This window comes from Dendropsophus ebraccatus, chromosome 1, assembly GCF_027789765.1.
Source record: "Dendropsophus ebraccatus isolate aDenEbr1 chromosome 1, aDenEbr1.pat, whole genome shotgun sequence".
NCBI lineage: Eukaryota > Metazoa > Chordata > Amphibia > Anura > Hylidae > Dendropsophus > Dendropsophus ebraccatus.
Genome location: NC_091454.1, coordinates 122392188 through 122416115, shown reverse-complemented (window position 1 = coordinate 122416115; position 23928 = coordinate 122392188). Strand labels below are relative to the sequence as shown.

The following is a 23928-nucleotide window of genomic DNA, read 5'->3' as shown; positions in this document are numbered from 1 at the left end:
TTCAATACTCTACAGAACACCACTCTACCCATTGCTTGGCTTGGTGCTTGTTGATTTAAAGGCTGCATGTATTTGCTTGGCCATGGAAAGCCATACTTTTAACCTCCTGGTGGGCAGTCTTTTTGTTGCTCTAATGCCAGATGACTTTTGTGCATCAGTGGTCGATGATTTCCCTACAACGCCCCCCCCCCCATAGGCTGCCTCTTTTTGGCATTTTTCTGGTTACTAAACACTTCAACTTTTAAGTAATATCACTCACAGATCCTGTTACAGTACCATACTGGAAATTATTGAGCTCTGACCCATTGTTTTACAAGCCTTTGTAAAGGCAGACTGCATTGGCAGATGTTTTATCTTATACCACAGTGGCAATGAGGCTATAAAACACCAACATTCAATTATTAAGAGATGTGTCCCAATTTTCAGTACTTCTGTACAATATATAGTTAAAAATGCAATAGATGTATATAGAGATAGATAGTTCAATCCCCAATTGCAGCACATGCTGATGCTATTGCTTTGAAATTTATTTTTACCTACCATGTGAATGTAAATGCCTGCCTGTATGGACATGACTTAACTGCATCACATGCTCCACCAAATAACTATTTGTTCAGATTCTCTTCTGCTGTTCCCACTATTTTTATACAATCAGGCATGTGTGAAAAAGATGGATGACTATAGCCTCATATCAAGTTTTTACATCAATTAGAGTAAGATGTATTTTTCATTCCCATCCTTTGTGAAATCTTTCCAAGTCACAGCTTGGTTTGACAGCCATTGGACATCATGTTTAACAGATGGGATACTGTCATCACCTGGACAGCTGCATGTATGATATGTGTGACCATCAATATATGATGTAATCTCTGCTGATAATGAGAGACCACTAGTGACCTGAGTTCTAGTAAATGAGCAGCTGTGATGCTGCAACTCAAGAAACTGCGTGCGCTGTATTCTCACTAATTTGCAAAGCGTATTAAATGGACTTAGATGATCTGTGTAAGTTAAACTTTGTTATTGTCTGCGGCCTCGGATTCATATGTTTGCTTCAGAATCAAAGGAGGCAATTAAGGGAAAGTACTGGAGAAACCACTGGTTGTGTCATCTGGCTTCAGAGCACGCCCCATGCCTGGAATCTAATTTAAAGCCTTTGAATAATCAGCTATTCAAAGTTTTACATATTGCTAGTGCAAACAATAATAGATAGGACATGGCTCCCAACATGCATTATACCTGTTCATATAGTTACTACAGTTTAGATGTTTTTTTAATGCTTTGTCTTCCCTTAATTGTCACAAATCTGACACAAATTAAAGTAAATTTTTAATAATTTCCTAAAATACTTGCAATTTGGCACATATAAGTGCAGATTTTCCTTCATTCAGTCCTGCATCTTTACAACACAAAACAAAAACTAAAAAAAAAAGTCAGTGCTATATGATGCGATATCCAGACCAGCTGCAATGGTTTGCCGTTGGGCCACACCAGGGAGCAGAGTCTAAGTGCCTTCTAGGTCTTTACCCGTCATCCTGCTCCAGGATGCGAAAGCTAGACTTCTGCCACTAGAGGACACCAGGTCACCAGGTCACCTAAAAAATTTGGTCCCAGTGGAAGTAGCAAGTAGTCCCAAGAACCAGACCATGCCTGTGTAATCCAATGGAGCAGTGTGCAGGACCAAGCCCGGAGCAGAGAGCAGCACAAAGAGAAGGATCAAGTACTGTATATTGCACCAGCCGCCATCAGCATATTTTTGACTAGGTCACTGAATATTAGCTGACTTATCAAGGCCCTAATATAAAGAGATATATTTCTGCTGTGGTTCCCACCTTAAGACAAATTCGTTCCTTGGCTTTCAAGCCCAAAATCCATTTTTGTCTGTATCTGTGCTGACGTCACAACCTTCATTAAAGTTGGAAGACAAATTCATTGTGGGTTTAAACAAAGGAAATATATATATATATATATATATATATATATATATATATATATATATATATATATATTTATAATTCATGTCAATAGTCAAGGGCATCTAAAAAGTCAATGTAATATCTTATAGAGTTAAAGTTTTTGTGTGCTTAATATACTGTGCAAACAGGAAATCAGTTTATCAGTTGCTCCTGGCGGGAAGTTTGTTGCGTGTATTTAACCAGTTATTGGATCTCTTTATCACATACCCGAATAGTGGAGCTCTGTAGAAGTCATATTAATGATTTATCTTTTAGAGTTTATGTTCCACAGAAGGAGGAAGTGGGATAAGGACATCTTCATTCCCTTATGAAACAATGACCAGATTTTAGCCTTTAGCACATTTATCTTACAGAAGTGTTATTGCTTGAATGTGGAAGAATATTCATTTATTTTCTGTAATTGTGCTTTTATTCAATGCTGAAAACAACCCTCTCTTGATAGTACTCTTCTTTTATCACCAGCCGGCAGATTATAGGGGTTGTCCAACAATGAAACCTGTTTTCGACTGTCTAATAAGTTTTATATATATTGGTAAAGGAAGTTATTTTACAACCATTCTGTGGTTTTTCCATGCGTTCCCTCTGCCTTTGAAGCGAGCTGTCTGCTCTATTGTCTTCAGCTCAGTGTCTTGTCTGGTGTAATCTGACTTTCTGTTCCTATGTAATGGACAATCTAGCCAGGAATTTGGTCAGGTCTGTCCTTCTCCCACTATATGGTAAAGGGGCATAGCCAAGGAAATCAAGTGGGAAGATACTTAATAAATTTGCACTGACATTGAGATATCTACATCTAGCCCTGGTTAATGTATAAAAGCCTTAAAGGGGTTGTCCCTTTAATTTTAAATCAACTGGTGTCAGAAAGTTATATAGATTTTTAATTTACTTCTATTTAAAAATCTTAAGTCTTCCCATACTTATCAGCTACTGTATGTCCTACAGGAAGTGTTGTTTTATTTACATTCAGACACAGTTTTCTCTGCTGACATCTCTGGCCGAGACCGGAACTGTCCAGAGCAGGAGAGGTTTTTTATATGGGGATTAGCTACTGCTCTGGACAGTTCCTGACATGGAAAGAGGTGTCAGCAGAGAGCAGTGTCGGACTGGAGTCCTTGGGCCCACCAGGGGAAATCATTCTTGGGGCCCACCCTTCTGCCACTATACTTATGTATGGTAACATTAATAAGGGTCCAGATACACGGTGTGATATGGGGCAGTATGGCGCTGCAAACGATTGCTAATCAGCAGGTCAGAAATAGATAGAGATGTGCGGCCGACAGCAATGATTATTACAGCCGCACAAAAGATCTAACCAGCCGACTATGGGGCATTTGCGTGTCAGCTGATCTCTGGCACTGTTACATGGAGCTTCCTAGGAGCGCTTGTTACTGATAATTGGCCGGTGTAATTGGGCTATAAGACAATTTTCTTTGCATGATAACACTGTATACTACCAATAACACCAGTATATAAAGAGCAAATATCCCCAGACATATTACCGCCATGCTATTACTGACCAAATCCTGTATACTGAGAGTGATATTACCAATAATACCAGTATATAGGAAATATTATCACCATACATATTACTGCCATACTGTTACTGACCAAATCCTGTATACTGAGACCAATATTACCAATAATACAAGTATACAAGGGGGAAATATTACCGTCACACCACAACCACTACCATCACCACCATATTGTTACTGACCAGATCCAGTATACTAAGACCAATGAACACCGCACCAGATTACAAGTAACAAATACCATCACATACTGACTAACCCCACCGCTGCTACTGACTAACACCACCACATACTGACTAACCCGACCGCTGCTATTGACCAACACCACCACATACTGACTCACATCACCGCTGCTACTGAATAAGATTCACTGTACACAGATCACCATCACCTCATCCAGTCATATAGAGGTAGACACAGCTCTACACAGGTTCTGTACACCATATACATTACAGTGCAGTTATATCAGGTGACTCACAGGGGACGTCTTCTTTAATCGGAGTTCTTCCCTCTTCTTCTTCTTCTCCTCCATTTGCCCTGGGCTGTTATGAGAACTTCTATGTGCCACAAATCCACAGAATCTGCCAGAGAAACACATTAGGCTCCTCACTCTGTCACCATCCTCAATCTCTATACACACTGCACATCTGTATTGTCCCCTTTACACCCTCATTTAGTGGGTAGGCTGACTCTCTCTCTCTCTCTCTCTATATATATATATATATACATACATATATATATCCCTTATAGTATATGGTCCCCTCTGTGTAGGCACCTTATAGATGGTCCTTTGTTCAGTCCCCCATATAGACAACTTACAGTTTTGTCCATGCCCCATATAGGTAGACCCCTCATGTTGTCCATTCCCCCCATATAGCCCCCTCATGTTGTCCATTCCCCCCATATAGCCCCCTCATGTTATCCATCCCCCCATAGCCCCCCTTATGTTGTCCATCCCCCCTATGCCCCCCCCCCCAAGTGCTGGCAATCCCCCCCCCTATAGCCCCCAGTGCTGGCAATCTCCCGTCCCCCCTATAGCCCCCTGTGCCGGCAATCTCCCGTCCCCCCTATAGCCCCCTGTGCCGGCAATCTCCCGTCCCCCCTATAGCCCCCGGTGCCGGCAATCTCCCCTCCCCCCCCTATTGCCCCCAGTGCCGGCAATCTCCCCCCCGCCCCCCCCTATAGCCCCCAGTGCTGGCAATCTCGCCCCCCCCCCCCCCTATAGCCCCCAGTGCTGGCAATCTCGCCCCCCCCCCCCCTATAGCCCCCAGTGCTGGCAATCTCCCCCCCCCCCCCCCTATAGCCCCCAGTGCTGGCAATCTCGCCCCCCCCCCCCTATCCCCCCCCGTGCTGGCAATCTCGCCCCCCCCCCCCTATAGCCCCCAGTGCTGGCAATCTCGCCCCCCCCCCCTATAGCCCCCAGTGCTGGCAATCTCGCCCCCCCCCCCCTATAGCCCCCAGTGCTGGCAATCTCGCCCCCCCCCCCTATAGCCCCCAGTGCTGGCAATCCCGCCCCCCCCCCCTATAGCCCCCAGTGCTGGCAATCTCGCCCCCCCCCTATAGCCCCCAGTGCTGGCAATCTCCCCCCCGCCCCCCCCTATAGCCCCCAGTGCTGGCAATCTCCCCCCCCGCCCCCCCCCTATAGCCCCCAGTGCTGGCAATCTCCACCCCCCCTATAGCCTCCAGTGCTGGCAACCTCCTCCTCCTCCTCCTCCTCCCCCCCCCGTAGCCCCCAGTGCTGATAAATAAACAAAACAAAAACCCAACTCACCTGTCAACACGCTCCCCCGACGGTCGCGGGTCTCTTCTCCTCTCTTCCCCGACAGCCGAGAAGCTCCTGGTCCCGGGCAGCGTCATCACCAGAGAGCTCCGTGCGCGCCGCAGCGGCTAGGACTTCCGGGATGCGTTACGTGAACCGGAAGTCCCAGCTGCCGCGCACGGAGCTCTCTGGTGATGACGCTTGCCCAGGACCAGGAGCTTCTCGGCTGCCGGGAGAGGCGGCGGCAGCACCACGCTTGTGACCGCAAGCAAGAAGCTGCTTGCGGTCACAAGAGTGATTGACAGGGCGAAGCCTATGGCTTCTCGCCTGTCAATCGGAACACACCTGCATTTAACTGGAAGCGATCGCTTCCAGTTAAAAGGGAAGGTGCGGCAATCGGCGGCTGAATGGGCCCCCAAGGAGCTCGGGGGGGCCCCGCTGGGCTTACTGGGTGGAGACCACATTGATGTGGTCTCCAGCCTTGTGTCCCCTGACTGGGAGGCGGGGCCTACTCCTACTCGGGGCCCACCGGGGAAATCCCCGGTCCCCCGGTGGCCCAGTCCGCCACTGGCAGAGAGCACTGTTTCTGAATGTAAATAAAACAACATTTTCTGCAGGATATACAGCAGCTAATAAGTATGGAAAGGGTTGAGATTTTTAAATAGAACTAAATTACAAATCTATATAACTTTCTGACACTAGTTGATTTGAAAGAAAACTATTTTGCTGGACAACCCCTTTAAGAACATGAAGTAATAATTGATACTGCAAATGCAGTTAAAAATGGTAACATTGTAGACCAAGGTGATTCTTAACATTCTTGATGAAAGGTATTTTCAGTAGATGTGGGACGTCTTTGCAATGTTTCATCATGATTGAGATCCAGCTATCACCACATCCTCAGAGAGAGACAAAATAAACATATGTGACCCGCTCCGTTGTTCACCAGGTGCTAAGGACACATCAACAGATGAAGTTTAGTTTTGTGACTATGTGACATATACTCTTCATGTAAGATCAGGCTTGCCTGATGGCCTAAATCCAATATGAATCATCTGTAAATGTTACTCAAGCTATTTTGAAATAGTAAATTTCTGATTGAGAAGTATACAATTTACAAATATATCTTCTGTTTTAATTCATTCACATCCAATTTTTGGCTACGTTGGAGGATGCATTTTTCCCAATAAGCTTAGGGATGTCATAGGGATGTGATGGAAACAGGTACAGAGCTGATTACTGTTACTGTATGTTCTGTATATGAGGGCTTTGTGTTCAGAAATCTTAAAAAATATGAGCAATTGATACAGAAAGTATTCAGAAAATTGTATAGTTTTCCTTAAACAATGAGTAACCTTTATTTGCTGAAAATGAGATATCCCTTTAAGTTACTTCACACATCTTCACACAATGTATTCATTTTATTAACAACAGCCGTTCTTTTCGGTGAAAAGAACAGCGTTGGTAATTAAAGGGGTAGTGCGGCGCTCAGAAATTATTCACAGAATAACACACATTACAAAGTTATACAACTTTGTAATGTATGTTATGTCTATGAATCGCCCCGTTCCCCGTGTCCCCCTACCCCCACCTGTGTACCCGGAAGTGTGGTGCATTATACATTACCTGATCCGTGTCGAGGGCCGTCCGCCATCTTGTGCCAAACGTCATCTTCGGACGGACGGCCGAGTCGCTGCCGCCCGTCCCCCCTCCGCCGCGTCACAACTGTGCTCAGCCGCGAATGGCTGAGCACAGTTATACTCAGCCAATCGCGGCTGAGCATTGGATGACGCTGCAGAGGGCGGCCGGCATTCGGAACAGTCGGAGCTGTTCGCCGTCCGCCCGAAGAAGACGTCGCTGAATGAAGATAGAAGACTGGTGTCGGCACGTGACAGGTATGTATAGCGCACCACACTTCTGGGTACATGGGTGGGGGTGGTGGGACACGGGGAAGGGGGCCATTCACAGACATAACATACATTACAAAGTTGTATAACTTTGTAATGTGTGTTATTCTGTGAATAATTTCTGAGCGCCGCACTACCCCTTTAAATCAATACATTTGCATTTGTTTCAATGCAACAACGACATTAGTGTATACACACATTAGGCTCTGCGGCTGTTGTTGAACTGCGGCCACAGAAATTAATAAACATGTCTATTTTCTGTGTCTGCAGTTTGGCAAACAACGGTCGGAGAAAATAGCTGTGCATACAAAAGTAAAGTACTGCTGCTGGACATACTGCATATTGTGGCCAATGCTTAATTGGATTGTGAGCACACCCAAATGTACGTGCAATCCAAATGGGAAAAGATGATGTTCCTGCGGCCAAAATGGCAGTGTCGGATGCAGGAACATGTAATACAGCGGCCATGGTTGCCATGGTTTGCTGCTGAATACAGCGGCCATAGTAAACTATGGGTGCTGTATTACAGCGTGAAAACATAGCCGTAAAGGGTTATTCTGAGTTAAAAGAACATTGACCCTGTGCACAGGATATGGGATGTTTGGGATCACAGGCAGTCCAATCCCCATGGTTCCTACAATCTCAAGAATATGGCCCCGACTCCTTAGTTCTGAGTGACATGCTTCCATTACATTTATTGTCCATGGAGCTGTTAGTAATACTTTATCTGGTCAGATTCCAATATGCACTTTACAAAACAGTGGGGTGGTCAGAAAAAAAGGTATGCTGTTTGGTGTACTTTTGTTTTTTTTTACTATCATTTTAACTGTTTGACTCGCCGCTGATTACAAAAAGGTACTTTTATTTACTTTACAAACAGCAATCTGCAAAACTTAAAGGGGTAGTGCGGCGCTAAACAATTATATACTAAATAACACACATTACAAAGTTTATACAACTTTGTGAAGTATGTTATGTAAGTGAATGGCCCCCTTCCCCGTGTTTCCCCCCACCCACGCCACCCCCAGAAGTGTAGTGCTCTATACTCACCTGATGCGTGTCAACCCCCGTCCGCCATTTTGCGACAATGATGTAATCTTCGGTCGGCCGGCTGAACCGCTCCGACCGCCCCTCGTGCCGGCCGCCCTCTGCCACATCATCAGCTGCTTAGCCGCAATTGGCTGAGCACAGTTATGCTCAGCCAATCGCGGCTGAGCAGCTGATGAGACCGGCGGCACGAGGGACGGTCAGACCGGTTAGGCCGTCCGCCCGAAGATAACATCATTGTCGCAACATGGCGGACGGGGGTCGACACGCATCAGGTGAGTATAGCGCACTACACTTCCGGGGGTGGCGTGGGTGGGGGGAAACACGGGGAAGGGGGGCATTCACTAACATAACATACATTACAAAGTTGTATAACTTTGTAATGTGTGTTATTTAGTGAATAATTGTTTAGCCCCTTTAACCCTTTAAGGACAGAGCCAGTTTTCATTTTTGCGCTTTCGTTTTTTCCTCCTCATGTTTAAAAGGCCACTGTGCTTGCATATTTCCCCCTACAGACTCACATGAGCCCTAATTTTTTGCGACACCAATTATACTTTGCAAATAAAGAATTAATTTTTCTATAAAATATGCTGAAAAAAACTGAAAAAAATTATATGTGCAGTGAAATTTGAAAAAAAAAGTGCCTTTTTTATTTTGAGGGGTTTCGTATTTACGCTGTTCCCCCTATGGTAAAACTGACATGTTTTATATGTTCCTCAAGTCAGTATGTTTATAACGATATGTAGCTTGTATAACTTTTATATTATTTGATGGCTTTTAATAAATTTAAACCTTTTAAGAAAAAATGTGTTAAAATCACTCTATTCCCATCCTTATAGTGCTTTTATTGTTTGGTCTATGGGGCTGTGTGAGGTGTCATTTTTTGCGCCACGATCTGTTCTTTCTTTTGGTACCTTGTTTGCATATATGCGACTTTTTGATAATTTTTTATTACATTTTTTCGGAAGTTATTGTAAACAAAAATGCGCAATTTTGCACTTTGGTGGGGTTTTGCACGCCGTTTCCCGTGCGAGATCGGGAATGTAATCATTTAATAGTTTGGGCGATTAAGCACGCGGCGACCAAATATTTTTATTTTTGTATTTATTTATTTTTATTTATAAAATGGGAAGGGGGGTGATTCAAACTTTTATTAGGGGAGGGGTTTTTTTATTAAACACTTTTTTATTAAAAACACTTTATTTTATTTCCACATACAGTAATTCGAAGTCCCCTGGGGGACTTCTATATACACAGCACTGATCTCCCATTGAGATCAATGTTGTGTATATAATAGAGCACCGATCCATCAGATCGGTGCTCTATTATAATGGTCTGCTGCAGACCATCTACATGGATTGCCGAGGCGGGATCAGCATCATTCTGACGCCTAGCCACGGCCGGCTCATTACAACTGATCTCTCCTCCGCGATCGCATCAAGGGGGGGAGATCCCCCACTAGACACCAGGCACAGGGGGCACAGTCACTATGCAAATGTAGCTGTCAGCTTTGACAGCTGCATTTGAATAGTTCATTAGCCGGCCGCGGTGGCTAATATCCGCCGTCCCTGGCTACACATAGCAACCGGGAACTGCTGGCTGCAGAGAGAGGAAGGAGTGTATTCTTTCCAGTATGACACAGTGCTCCCTGCTGCCACATCTGTCCATGTCAGGAACTGTCCAGAGCAGTAGCAAATCCCCATAGAAAACCTCTCCTACTCTAGACAGTTCCTGACATGGACAGAGGTGGCAGCAGAGAACATTGTGTCAGACTTGAAAGAATACACCACTTCCTCAAGGACATACAGCAGCTGATAAGTACTGGAAGACTTGAGATTTTTTAATAGAAGTAAATTACAAATCTTTGGCACTTGCTCAGACCAGTTGATTTGAAAAACAAAAACATTTTGTTGAACAACCCCTTTAAGGTTAGGTTCATTTTAACATCCCCTCCACCTATGTGCTGGGATCTGCAGATCAATACTTTGTACAGAACTGACAGATTCAATTTAAATAATAAAATAATTACAGGATATTCAACCATGACCAGTGTTCTTGGAAGTTGGTCATACTATGCAAACTGTTTCAAAAGAAATCAGACATAGCAACAAAGTAACTTGTGGCTTGGTTTACATTTGAGATGTTTTATTTATAGTTCCCAAAGGCCAAGTGTTAGAACGGAAGCATACTTCTCCGACTACTGACACAGTCTCAAAATTGAGGTGATTTAAGTTCACATTGTTTTAGATACTGAACATAAGAGCCAATTTAAAGGGAGAGATTTAGTCAACAAATAAATTCATAGCCAGGCATTTAAAATAAATAAATTAAAAAACAAAATCACTGATATACCGAGGTCATCTGACACCCAGCATATCACATTTATGTTGACATGAGTTGTTTTCTGATAACAGTCCATTAGTTCTGATATATAATTTGTATTGTAAGAGAAATAACATTGTCTGTATTATAAATGTTGACTGCATGTTCACAGACTGCTGTGTCTTACATTCAGCATAATATATAAATGCTCTAAATATTTCTCAGGAAACATATCGGAAGCAGATATAAATAAAATAATTCTATTGTTTTCAGTCTTTTATTGAAAAGAATAAAAAGATAAATGGTTTGTTACAACTTTTTGAAACAGGAAGAAAAATACACCCACAAAAACATTGTAGCATTTTAATTGATCTCAGAGGAATGCATTGAAGTCAATGGAATTGGCCGCCCAATGCACACGGTGTATAAAATAACGGACACCGTCTGCACGGACGTCGAAATAAGTATAATCACAATTATTTCCAGATCTCTTTTACAAAAAATGACGTTTTTTTAGTGTTTTTTCTTTTTTTTCCCCACTGTCCTTACTATATATTTCAATAGACTTTTAAATAAAAGACACACCCAAAGGCCAATTAGTGCACCTAAACTAGAGTAATGTACCAACTGCTGTCATTGTGCTGACAGGCAGCCAAACTGCTAAATAATTGACATTATTTTGGATTCAAGATGATAGACGTTATTTTAAAAAAACGGACAAGAAAAAAACGTTGTGTGAACATAGCCTTAATGTGGAGAGGATGGAAGTCAAAATAGAAAAATAAATTACCTACAGTGGTCTATGAAAAAAATGAATCCATAATCATGCTCACAAATCTTCTGTAAGAAGTCTGCTGCTGGGCTCACTGCACTGTGATTGACAGCACAGAAGTCTCTAAATGTCCCTCTTGCACTTCCTGCATTTTGTCTAAGCCCAAATATGTATATGAGGAGCAGAAACACTGACACCTAGTGGTTAATGTTCTAAGTTTTAATTACACACAGAAAACAACATTTTATATTAATTAAATGAATTACATGTGTTACGTATTGAAGCATTTGTCCAAATATGAAAATTTGCTTTTAATGACCATGCCCATTTAAAGGGGTAGTGCGGCGCTAAGAAATTATTCACAAAATAACACACATTACAAAGTAATACAACTTTGTAATGTATGTTATGTATGTGAATGGCCCCCTTCCCCGTGTTCCCCGACCCCCGCCCTTGGACGTGGAAGTGTAGTGCATTTTACATACCTGGTTCGTGTCGACCCCCGTCTGCCGTCTTCTGACAGTGATGTAATCTTCGGGAGGCCGGCCGACCCGCTCCTGCCGGCCCCCCTCTGCCGCGTCATAACTATGCTCAGCCGCGATTGGCTGAGCACAGTTATGCTCAGCCAGTCGCGGCTAAGCAGCTGATGACGTGGCACACGTCATCAGCTGCTCAGCCACGATTGGCTGAGCACAGTTATGCTCAGCCAATCGCGACAGAGGGGGGCCGGCATGTGGAACGGTAGGAGCGGGTCGGCCGGCCTCCCGAAAATTATATCACTGTCAGAAGACTGCGGACGGGGGTCGACACAAATCATGTATGTATAATGCACTACACTTCCGGGTCCACGGGCGGGGTCGGGGAACACTGGGAAGGGTGCCATTCGCATACATAACATACATTACAATGTTGTATAACTTTGTGATGTGTGTTATTTTGTGAATAATTTCTTAGCGCCGCACTACCCCTTTAAGTACACTAGGGGGGAGATTTATCAAAGGGTGTTAAGTTTAGACTGGTGCAAACTGGCCACAGCAACAAATTAAAGTTCAGCTTCCAGCTCTGGTGAAAGGAAAGAGGAGCTGTGATTGGTTGCGGTGGCCAGTTTGAACCAGTCTAAATTTTACACCATTTAGCCAATAGGAAAATTCAACAAGACATGTAAATGACCAAGAGGTCTGTTACAGTGGCATAAAGTACAACCGTGATACATAGCACATCATGTTTTACATATAATATGAAGCAAAGTATGTCACATAATGAGACACAGGATAGCTACGCATTAACGCTATGAAAACATCTTAGAACAAAGCACCATAAGGTGCAGCAATTTTGGATAGATACAAAGAAAGAGCAAGCGCCCACGAGGGGCCATCCCAGTGAGGCCAGTACGAGAAAGGCCGTGAGTAAGAACGCTAGGGCGCAGAGGAAAATCAGAAAGAAGAAGAAGGAAAGAAAAGGATGAAGGAAGCAGGTGGGAAAAAAGAAACAGCATCACCAACAAGAGCAGGACAAAACAAAACACCATTTGATAAATCTCCCCCAAGATGTTTAGAAATAAATGTTTGCGTTTCTATATTTTAAATTATTTCCCTTTGGTAACTGATTCCCTGTGAGCCAGTTCCTTCAAGCTTCATATTTGCTCTACAGTGATTATCCACAAATGTGTGAAAGCTGGTTCTGTAAGGATTCCAAACCACTTTCTGCTCTTTCCCCATGCTCTCCACTAGGATTGTTACCTTATTAGGCTGGGTTCACACTATGTATATTTGAGGCAGTATTTGGTCCTCATGTCAGGTCCTCATAGCAACCAAAACCAGGAGTGGATTGAAAACACAGAAAGGCTCTGTTCACACAATGTTGAAATTGAGTGGATGGCCGCCATATAACGGTAAATAACTTCCATTATTTCAATACAACAGCCGTTGTTTTAAAATAACAGCAAATATTTGCCATTAAATGACGGCCATCCACTTAATTACAAGATTATGTGAACAGAGCCTTTCTGTGTTTTCAATCCACTCCTGGTTTTGGTTGCTATACAGCCTCAAACATACAGCCTCAAATATACGTAGTTTGAACATAGCCTTATACTGTATAAACCCAAATAAAGGGGAGACCTAAAAAAAAAGGATTGTCTGGGTAGGCCTTATTTTAGATCTATCTGGGAGGATGTAAATAAGAACAATAATATACACTTACCTTCCTTCCACTTCCAATATTAATGCAGATGCAGGGATGTGATGCCATAGGCCTGTGAAGTTGAGGCTGCGGGCACTTACTTGTATGATTGATGGAATAACATGACTTGGAATTGTTGCATAGCCCCAGTCTTAATGCATATAAATATTGCTACCTTTTTTTGGATAAGACACCTCCTGATGCAGACATGGTTCCAACATAAAATTTTTAATCAGAAACATGATATAGCACAATGAATACTTCTTAGTATTTCTATTATGTAGACTATTACACCTAACCAAAAGGTGGGCAAACTTTACAATTGTCTCATTCAAATTTAATTTTATTTTGTCTAGGCTAAATTTCATGGCTTTCTTTAGATGCTTGAAATGGAAGGACATTTTGCACAAGATGGTGTAAAACACTTGTATTTTGCCACACTATAAATCTTAGTATCTTTGATATTTGCTGAAGATGCCGGAAAGAAATTGTGGGTCGTTCACACGTCAGATAGTTACATAAAGTGTATTTGTAGAGCAGAAATCCGATGTTCAGTTTGCACAGCTGTTAATCAGTATTCTTATTATGCCTACTGTCATGTAAACATAGCCTAACTCACATTTGGTGGAGCTGTCTCCAACTATACTGTATACAGAAAATAAGGCATGGTATCAATAATCACATGCCCGCAGTTGCCGACAGAAGTGACAGTAATACAGTTATTAAATTAGTTAAAGCAGTGTATAAGCAACATAAAAAATATTTTTTGCTATCTCCAGAGTACCCCTTTAATAAAACCGAGGACAATCACTACACATAACACAAAAGTTTATACTTTAGTGTCACTGGCGTTATAACTTAAAATTCACAGGGGATGTGATATAAAGCATTTTGCAATTTTCATTAATATTTATATCTTTTTTTTGTTATCATGCTTTCAAACAAACCTATACTTACTTGTATCCAGGTCCAGTCTCCTGAATGCAGCTTTTTAGTCTTGTGCTGGTTAAGAAAAAAGAGCCTAAACACAGGACGTTCTGGTCAGTACAGAGTCTTACGGTTCAATGCTTCCGTCAATCACATGACTGCCTTCGCAGTGAGCATGCAGTTGACTGGGACTTTCTGTGTTTATTACTTGGACGCTGTTGGGACATCCTTATTTGACCCCAGAACACTACCTATATTTTTAGGCGTTTAGTGATATGTTTTTTTGTGGCATTTTTTATACTTATTTAAAAATAATGAATAAAAGTGACATTTTCCAAATTGTGATACGCTTCTGTGCCATATACTTACTGTGTTCGGTCTCAGTTAGTAACTAAGCATGGAGAATATTTTATTATAGGGATTGTCATAAAGATATTCCCTATAATGTTTGCCCTATTAGGGCATATAGATATCACAGAACTGTGAGCAAACTAAGAGGATCACTTATAATACAACCCCTCTAATACTGGCTTGTGAAAAGGCTGCTGGAAGGCCGCTAGTAGTCATGGTTGTTGCAGCTAGATCTTAGACATAATGCTAAATAACTTACAGATTATTTGCACTGTAAAATCTGTGCACCTGAACACAAAAAATGTTACAAATATATCACTTTCTGGAGAGTAATAGTCACATGTTTCCAGTGCTAAGACAGTCAGCTATAGTTCAGCTCTCTCTACTGGCAGAAAGACTAGAGCAGAATACCAGGAAGGAAAGCCTAATCTTTCACAGCTGCTGAGGAGATGCATATTAAAGTTGTGGTTACCCAGAACTGGAAATGTGTAGGAATACCGGACCTTAATATTTCAGTTTATAATCCATTGCTGAGAGCTTGATAAGCATCGCTTTTTAAAGCATTATTTTACATGGTACTGTACAACCCTATACATCCTGATCTAAAAGACCCGTCAGTAGAGATAAAAAAAATTGTCACTTCCCAAAACTAGAAAAAAAAAAGATTCTTGGGCAATTTAACCATCTAGTTTGAATCTCGTTTGGCTTGTATGTAGTTCATGCGTGAATTTGTGGCCCATGCTTGATGGAAGACTTCCATTCTTCATGCTGATGGGATCCCATTCAGTTTTTACCACAAAATACTTTATACTTAGAAAGCATATACCCATGTATCAGTATGCTCACAGATAGACAGTGAAAAAATGTGTTTGCCTGACCTTGAAGGGTATCATAGTGGCATGGGCGATGCCCTGAGCTGCAGAGCTGCACTCCTCCACCCCCATAATTCACCAGCCTCCCCCGCTCACTTACACCACCCCTTCCTTCCCTCTGTGGTGGACATTTTGGTATTTTCTGTAATAAATTTTTTGATTAAGTTTGCTGTTAAAAGTCAAGCATGTTCTAAAGACCCCACAAATAAGAATTACCATAGCTGTGTATTGAAGTTGCTATTCACTCAGTGTTTTTTTGCTTAAAAATGACAATTTGACTTTTTTTTTATCTAAAATTTTTGTTTAAAGTTTATTGTCAATCTACAAACCCAAACATATTGCTAAATGTCAAAGACCAGGGTGCTCATCCTATTTACATAATATACAAGATGGAAAAATCACTGAAGAACTGAAAGAAAAGTTTGGACATAACAGAAACCAGGCCTGGCTGAAGTGTTGAGAACAGCTCCAAGTACAAAGAGGAATCTACTGTGTGGTCTAAAGAAGCTCCAGAAAGTTAGGCAGTTCTGTAACATATCTTCTGTAGCTGCTTTTCCTGCAGTAACAGCCTTTTAATAGATATTTGATTAAATGTCCATATAGCTCAAACACAGAGAATAAAGTGCATGGCGACCACTATTCGGCCTTTCTCAGTTCGTTTATTGCAAAATCACATGCAGGGAGGAAAGTGAAGTAGCAGGTGTGCCCCAAGTGACGGCTATATCATGCTTTCTTTGGCCCATTTAGTTCACTTGATGTGCATGTTCAGTTATAGTATTAATGGAACGATGCAAATATTTTCAGACAACAATTATTGATTTAAACAGTTGGTAATTTTCTGATTTCTAAAGATGAGCACAACAGCCTATAGCTGTATTCATGTTTTCCAGGACTACCTAGGGCTGCATCTGACTTCTTCAGCCACTGGTATTCAAATGCTGAATAATCAGACTTGAGCATTCTTGAGTTGTGCTGTCATCATGTAAAGTTACATACAGTAAATGGGAGCAGCCACTAGTGAATGCATTCAACTATTTCAGTCCCTGTTCACTACATAAATCTGGCCATGGAAATTCTAATTGACAGCTTATTTGTGTGGTCTGATCGGTAAACTCACTTGACCACATGAAGTATCCAGTATTGAGTTGGATTACAGGGTATAGTATTTTCCATTTAATAGGTAGGCCTCTCCAAAAATAATACAATGGTATTGTCTATACAGTTTCCCAATATCGTTGAGTATATTGCAATACGGCTGCCATCATAGTTATCTAACTTACTGTAGCCAGAGCAAACGTTCTGCTTTTCAGTCAGAGATACTGTAGCAGCGGATTCCCTGGAACCGTTATGCAGGGGACAAAAGTGCCCGATGGATTGCGAAGAGCTCAGACAAGAGTCTGACAAGGTGTGTTACTGAGTTTAAAGAAAAAAAAAGAAATACGGAAGGATAACATTTGGCAAACATGTTTGTTTGCGTTGTTCAATGATATTATTCACAGTGAATTTTGCTGATAAAAGTTTATTAGAATTAGAAGGGCATTAGAATCAATGATTATATTTGTTTTAAAAATAAGAAGGGTAGGTCCTTCTTAAGTTAAACTCCAGTCATTTAGGTTGTAGAGATGAGACTATGAGAGTGTGTGATGGCCATATGATCAGAGAATAAAAAGTGATCAATGCTGATAAGAGGGCTGAGAGCTGACAAAGGGGAAAGAAGAAAATGTTGACGTGAAAACAACAAGTAATCTCTCACACTTGGATGAAGCATTGCTAGAGGCCAATATTAGGTTGGTGTGTAAACAACATGCAGCATACGGAATTGATTTAGATGTTTTTTTTTTTCAATTTTTATTTTGCCAGTGTAAATATTTACAATATTTGTATCTTTCTCTATTCTTTCAGAGCTTCAACAAACAAGGACATCTGAGTTTTACAGTATATCACAGAGCCCCCTGGACTACAGGATTTTGCTAATGGATGAAGACCAGGACAGAATCTATGTGGGCAGCAAAGATCATATTCTGTCCCTGAACATTAACAACATAAGTCACAATCCTCTGATTGTAAGTGAATAATTTACATTCTGCATGCACCCATCCCTTTATGGCTACATGTAATCTCAGAAACCACAAATTGTTGCTCAGTTCTCCAAAATGTCCACTCAAAAGCTGCTCCTTAGGCATGAGAAATAGACCTGCTAAAAGGTGGTACTGTATATCACTTTCTATGTTCTTCAGGTCACTCAGTGTGGTGCACATAACTAGCCTCATCTGGTGTCCAGAGAAGCAGCTCCTCCTGGGCCAGATAAATAGCAGTATAGCAGTAGAAAACATAGAGCACAGTACAGTACTTGTATTACCGGTAGAGTATGTCACATTTTACTAAGTACTGTACTTAAAAAAGGTAGTAGCAGAATCTGCTTATATATGATTGTTTATTACGTTTATTCTAAAATTATTTCTGTTCATTGAATAATGAGTAATAGAAAATATATATAAAAAAAAAAGGGAACAAAGAGCTCCTTCATTGATGCAGACTGCTATATTTCATGGCTAAATGAGCACTTGCACCAGGTTTCAGTAAGTGCCTCTCCCTTTTGAAGATTTATGAAGCGAGAGTGTTTCAGATGTATACATTATAGTGTTACACAAGTGGTTGCTCTGTTTTAGTGATTTCATGGTATTAGAGGCTTCAGCCAAGGAGTTGGACCATTTTATATTAATATTACATGGATAATGCACTATTGTTTTGTAGGTTCTGCAAAGTAGCATGATAAAAAGATGGTATGTGGTTAGATAATACAGATGGTATGGTATGCTCATGTGTCCATCATTGGAATATTTAGTGATTGACACACTAAGATGTTGAAAAAATGTAAAGGCGTTATGAGGTAAAATTGCTCAGGGTGGAGGACAAAATATGAAAACAAACAATGATTACATTGTATTCTTTTTGTGGGTTCTTCTTTCCCCCATACTGTATTTTTACACAATTAGGCTATGTTCACACAACGAAAATTTTCGTAAAATCATGGCCGTTGTACAACAGCTGTGATTATTACGAAAAAATATGTTATCTCTCAGTCTATGGGTTCCCGTACCATGTGTATAGGCTGCGGCAGAGATCCCTAGCGGCTCAGCAAAAAACTGACAAAAACTGACTGACTATTCAGTGAATATTGGCAGCAGAAAACCCTGTCAGTGCACACTGTGGACCGAGCGGCTCCGGCCGCACGCTCCATTGTGTGCTGTGGGAAGTTCTGATGTGGGCACGCACTGATGTGCCCGCATCAGAACCCTGCGGCCAAAAAGATCATCAGGTCCGTACTGCAGTCTTAATGATCTTTTCAGAGAGCGGCTCTTCCGTGACCCGGCCGGGTCATGGAACGGCCTATTTCTTACAGAGTGTGCACATAGCCTTAAAGACATAGTGGACCTTAAGCATATATTCAGCTATAAAGTAGCCATACAGATATTTTTTTAGAACAAAACTCAATCACTATATAGCAATTGGGATATGATGCCCAGTAATCTCCTTTGCCATGATTCATTAAACCACTAGAAATACTCAGTCATAAGACATATCTATATACTGTATAATCCTGTGAACAGTAAGTATTTATGACTGCATCAAGTATTTATTGATACAGATAGTAACTATGATGCAGTCTTAAATACTTACTGTTCACGTGATTATATGTAGATTTCCTTAACCCCTTCACGTCAGCCATACAGCTGTCTACGTTCCTGCCCCGTGCAACAGGAATGTATATAAAAGTTCCTGACTGTGAAGGGGTTTTAATGTGTGCAGGGCCGTTTCAATGCAATTGGCCCTGCACACATTACTGTCCCCAGACCCGGGCATAATAACAGGCAGCCACGGTCCTGCAGTCATGCATAGTGATCGCAGTGTTTAATGTAGTACAAATACAGCAAGGGACTAAGAATAACGCACAATAGAATACAATGTAATCAGTAAAGGCTTAATTGATGTTTTTGGATTCATTTGCTCTTGGTGGTATTATATCATTTTATATTGCCTATAAATTCTATGATATCATATTTTTATATTTTGTCTTTATTTTTTTGTCATCTATTTTTAATAAATGAGAAGTGGCTGAAGATATAAATCTAATTGTATGTAATCTTAATCAATGTTTGATGAAGTTATACAACTTTCTAATACTTCAAAATAGTCGTCGCCCACAATCGCTTAGGTGAGCTCCTACAATACAGTCAGGGAGTTGGATATTTTTTGTTTGTTTGTTTGTTTTAATCGTATACGGCTGGGTTCACACTACATTTTTACAATCTTATTTTTTATCCCTTCTTTTTACAATGGAAGTCAATGGAAAAACGGATGCACACAAATGCATGCGTTTTTTCCATCCATTTTTCATCTGTTTTCTGAAAAAAAACGGATTGCAAAAACGTAATGTAGATCCAGCCTTACTCTAAAGTGGTTGCTGTAAAGATGACACAGATGAGCCACTAAACAATGCTAGAAGGTTTTAAACATTGCAGAAGAATGCAGCTATAGAGAAAAACAGATATAATAGATTAGGATCAAGCTAAATCTACACTGAAGAATGAATTTGCTGAAAAGGTCTGAGTGTCATTAGTTAGTTAGGTAATAAACAAGGTTTAACTTCCTCCCCTGCCAGTCTCACCAGTGACTGGTGGCAGGCATGTGTACATGAAGATGCGTAACTCACCATCCGTCACTGAAGAGAGGGCTCCCTTAATGAATACAGTGGATTCAAAACTGCTAATATTTGTTGTTCTGTATTGCATTGTATAGTTTTTCTTTATTGGAGGTCCTATTATCAAATGGGACATGTCTCAAAAATGTACATATACTATATGACCATGTGAAAAGGTCAATAGATTATCTTTGGCTTCGTCATACAGACCATATAGATAAAGACATCAAGAACAAGGCTTAATGAAGATTTTAACACATTCATTTTATATGTAGTTCTCAAAATATTAAAAAAGTTATACCAAGTTGCAACAAGACATATATATATATATATATGTATATATAATTATTATTATTATTTTTTTTTTTAACACTGTGTATTTTTGTATAATAATATTGTGTGTGTTCTTTCTTTTTCAATCGCAATCAGGTTTTCTGGCCGGCTTCTACAAATAAAGTTGAAGAGTGCAAGATGGCTGGCAAAGATCCCACAGTAAGTCAGTGAGGAAAATACTTGTCCTGTGAGTCAGGTTGAGGCCGGAGCAGCCAAAGGAAAATTACATAAAGGGTGTAGTTTTCACTAGTTATCCCCTGTGGAGTGATAGCATTTGCACACAAATTTCCAAAGAACAACCTGTGGGTTTTAATCCAGTTTTAAACACATAATTGGTTAATTAATATGTACATATATCAGGCGAAGCAGATGGCATTTTTTAATTCCTAAATTATTTCTCATAAAATGTATCCTAATCCTTATGAATATTGATAGGTATGCATGTTAACACATTTTATGTTACTGCTATAACATGCAAGATACACTGTGTTCTAAAAACTGCTACTTCAAGAGTCAGCAAGAGCGGAAAGCAAATATTTTCCATTAGTAGGTGTCCTCATTTGTTATAGCAGCTCAGGATGTCTCCCTGCAGAGACAAGATGTTTTTACATAAATGGATGTATGATAAATGGCAAATCTTTTATCAAGGACACATGTCATAAGTATAGTCATGATACAGCTAAACAGATGGAAAACACTTTATATTTCTGTACAATAACTGTATTATTATTTTCCCTTTACTGTCAGTCTGTCCTTTTACTGCATGTTCAGTTCTGTAAGGCTAAATGCATATGAGCGTTGGTCAGCCTCATTCAGCTCCATACACTGTGCAAGATTGGTGATCTTCCCTCTGTGTTCTAGGATCTCCCACCATTAAAACTTTAAGCTATGAAAATTTGTTCTTACTACAATATATCATCAATATTAACATGATTAGACATTCTGTATCTTATACCCAATGCCAGTGTGGTTGATGTAATGCCAGTATGTCTAATCTAAGATGAAAAATGTATCTGTCAATTGAAAATTCATGATGAGCTCATATTTCTTCTCATACAATGTGTTTTAAAGGGACACTAACAGCAAGTAAGAAGTCTAACCTGTTGTTTTGTTCCCAAAGCACACAGAATGCTGAGAATGATCAGAATTTTCTTACCTTCATCCTCAGAGCCATTTTTAGGAAATCTTTACATTATTAGGCAAATTAGTCAGCGTAGTGCACTGGGGGCAGGACTATTACCCTACTGCACTAATCTGCCCGCCAGCCCCCCTTATAAATATCCATACAGCGCTCTTCAGAGATGAATGCCGGAGTGCACTGCAGAGTATAACCTCTATATCAATGAGGAGGGACAGATCAGTGTACAAATAGTGGCAGTCCCACCCCCATTGCACCAAAACCCCTAATTTGCAAATTTCCAAAGTGGGGTCCCGCCTTGGCCACTGACTAGCTGAGTGGACCTCACATGTCATGACCCCGGCCCCCGCTCAGACCAGGAAGTGAGCAGGGATCAGGGGACTGGAGTGGCGGTATGTGGCCACCAAAGCTGGAGAGGGCCACGCAAGAGCACGTTATTTGTTTTATCCTCCCCACCACTTGCTAAAAAATGGGTCTCCATAGTTACAGAACTGGCCCCATGCACATCTAAGGCTATGTTCCCACTTTGGGGGCATAACAGGGGAACACGGCCATCTAGTTTAATAGATGGCCGCTAATAAAGATCATGATCATTATTAGCGGCTGTCCATTTAACAAGACGGACGCTTTTACCCGATATGTTCCTGAAGTGGAAACATAGCCTGCATGTACAAAAGAAAATACAGCTGTGTGCTACTGTCAAGGTAAATGTTAAAACGCATGCTTTCTAAATGTATATGTTGCTCAGGACTGTAACAAGTTTGTAGTTGTATTCATTGACAGCAGTAATTGCATTGGCATGTTTATGGCCTCCCAATAATTTAAAGTCAAGGGCTGCTGTTGTTACAGCCAAATAAAAAAAATCAGTTCGGTAGCAGAAGTGATAAATCTCAGTGACACCTAATGAAAATGCTATGCAAATGTAAATGTTTGGAAGCTGGTCACAGAAAGACCCTGATCTGTATGTTTTATACAGGTGAAGTCATAGGTTTACACTTACACTGAAGGCATTAAAACCTATCCCTATCTGCATATTCATTTTCAGGAAACTATAATAATACTATGCACATGACACAAGCAGTTTTTTCAGTATCATGTTGTGGGAGGGCTATAGTGCCCCCTGATGCACTTCACAAAATAAAGGACTTTATAATGAAAAAAAATTATATAGATATTGAAGTGACATCTCAAAACATCAACCAGGAAGCTAAACTTTTACTATGCAGGTGCCATGGCTAAAATACAGTCAAAAACCGAGAGACATGGCAAAAGTTTTGATCAGTCGGGGTCTGAGTGTTCAACCGATCAGGAGAACGAGCCAAAAAATTTCCACACTTTCATGCATTCCTCTTCCTGTTCTGCGTTTGTCAAGCCTGGTCACCCGCTCAGAATAACATTATGTGGCTGTGCAGGTCACATATCACAGAGCCAAGAGAGAACACGATGCGCCTGGACTTCTTCTGGCGTTGTGGTCTTAACACTCAGACTTCATCTGATCAAAACTTTTGACATGTCTCTGTGACATATGAAAAGTTTAATCTAATGACAGGAACACCTAAAACATAAAACCAGCTTTGCAGAACTCTGCATAGGCAAGGTACTTTTTTTTTACATGGGAAAAAAAGAGGATAAACTGTTAAGGTTTTATGTCCCTATAAAGAATAGATTTTACTAGCGCAGTGTTAGTAATAGCAAACAGCTTAGCTCATATTACCGTAATGTCCAGTTCAAGTCATTACTGTTTAACTTCAGTGAAGCAATGTAAACTTGTCTGCTATTACTAATACCTGCTTGACATAACACTGGAAGTCCCCAGTAATTCCGGCCTGCAATGTTTCCTCCTCTTAAAGTACCTTACCTGTTTTCTAATGTAGAACTTGTTATTGGCAGCCATAACCAAAGTATTGTATTCAGATTGGAAAAGAAGAAATAGTTCTTTTGTTTTTTTCTTTTAAAACATTTTACTATAAACTAAAAAAAAAAAAATCTTTCTTAGTGAATAAAGCTTGAGTTATCCAGGTGAATATTTAAATAGTTTCCTGTAAAACATGATGTAGAAGGGCGAGTATAAGTAGGAAGAGTGACTCTAATGTGAGCAATTTCCTGCCTGAACTAATT

At 40.8% G+C, this 23928-nt stretch overlaps 1 protein-coding gene across 1 annotated transcript in view; it reads left to right on the top strand.

Annotated features, from left to right (window-relative positions):
* The window catches only part of SEMA3C (semaphorin 3C), a 135092-nt gene that overhangs the window by 56029 nt on the left and 55135 nt on the right, over positions 1 to 23928 (top strand). Inside the window, exons 3-4 of the mRNA XM_069978277.1 lie at positions 17540 to 17700; positions 20769 to 20831. Of these exons, the coding sequence (XP_069834378.1) occupies positions 17540 to 17700; positions 20769 to 20831 (224 nt within the window). The remainder of the gene's footprint in view (positions 1 to 17539; positions 17701 to 20768; positions 20832 to 23928) is intronic.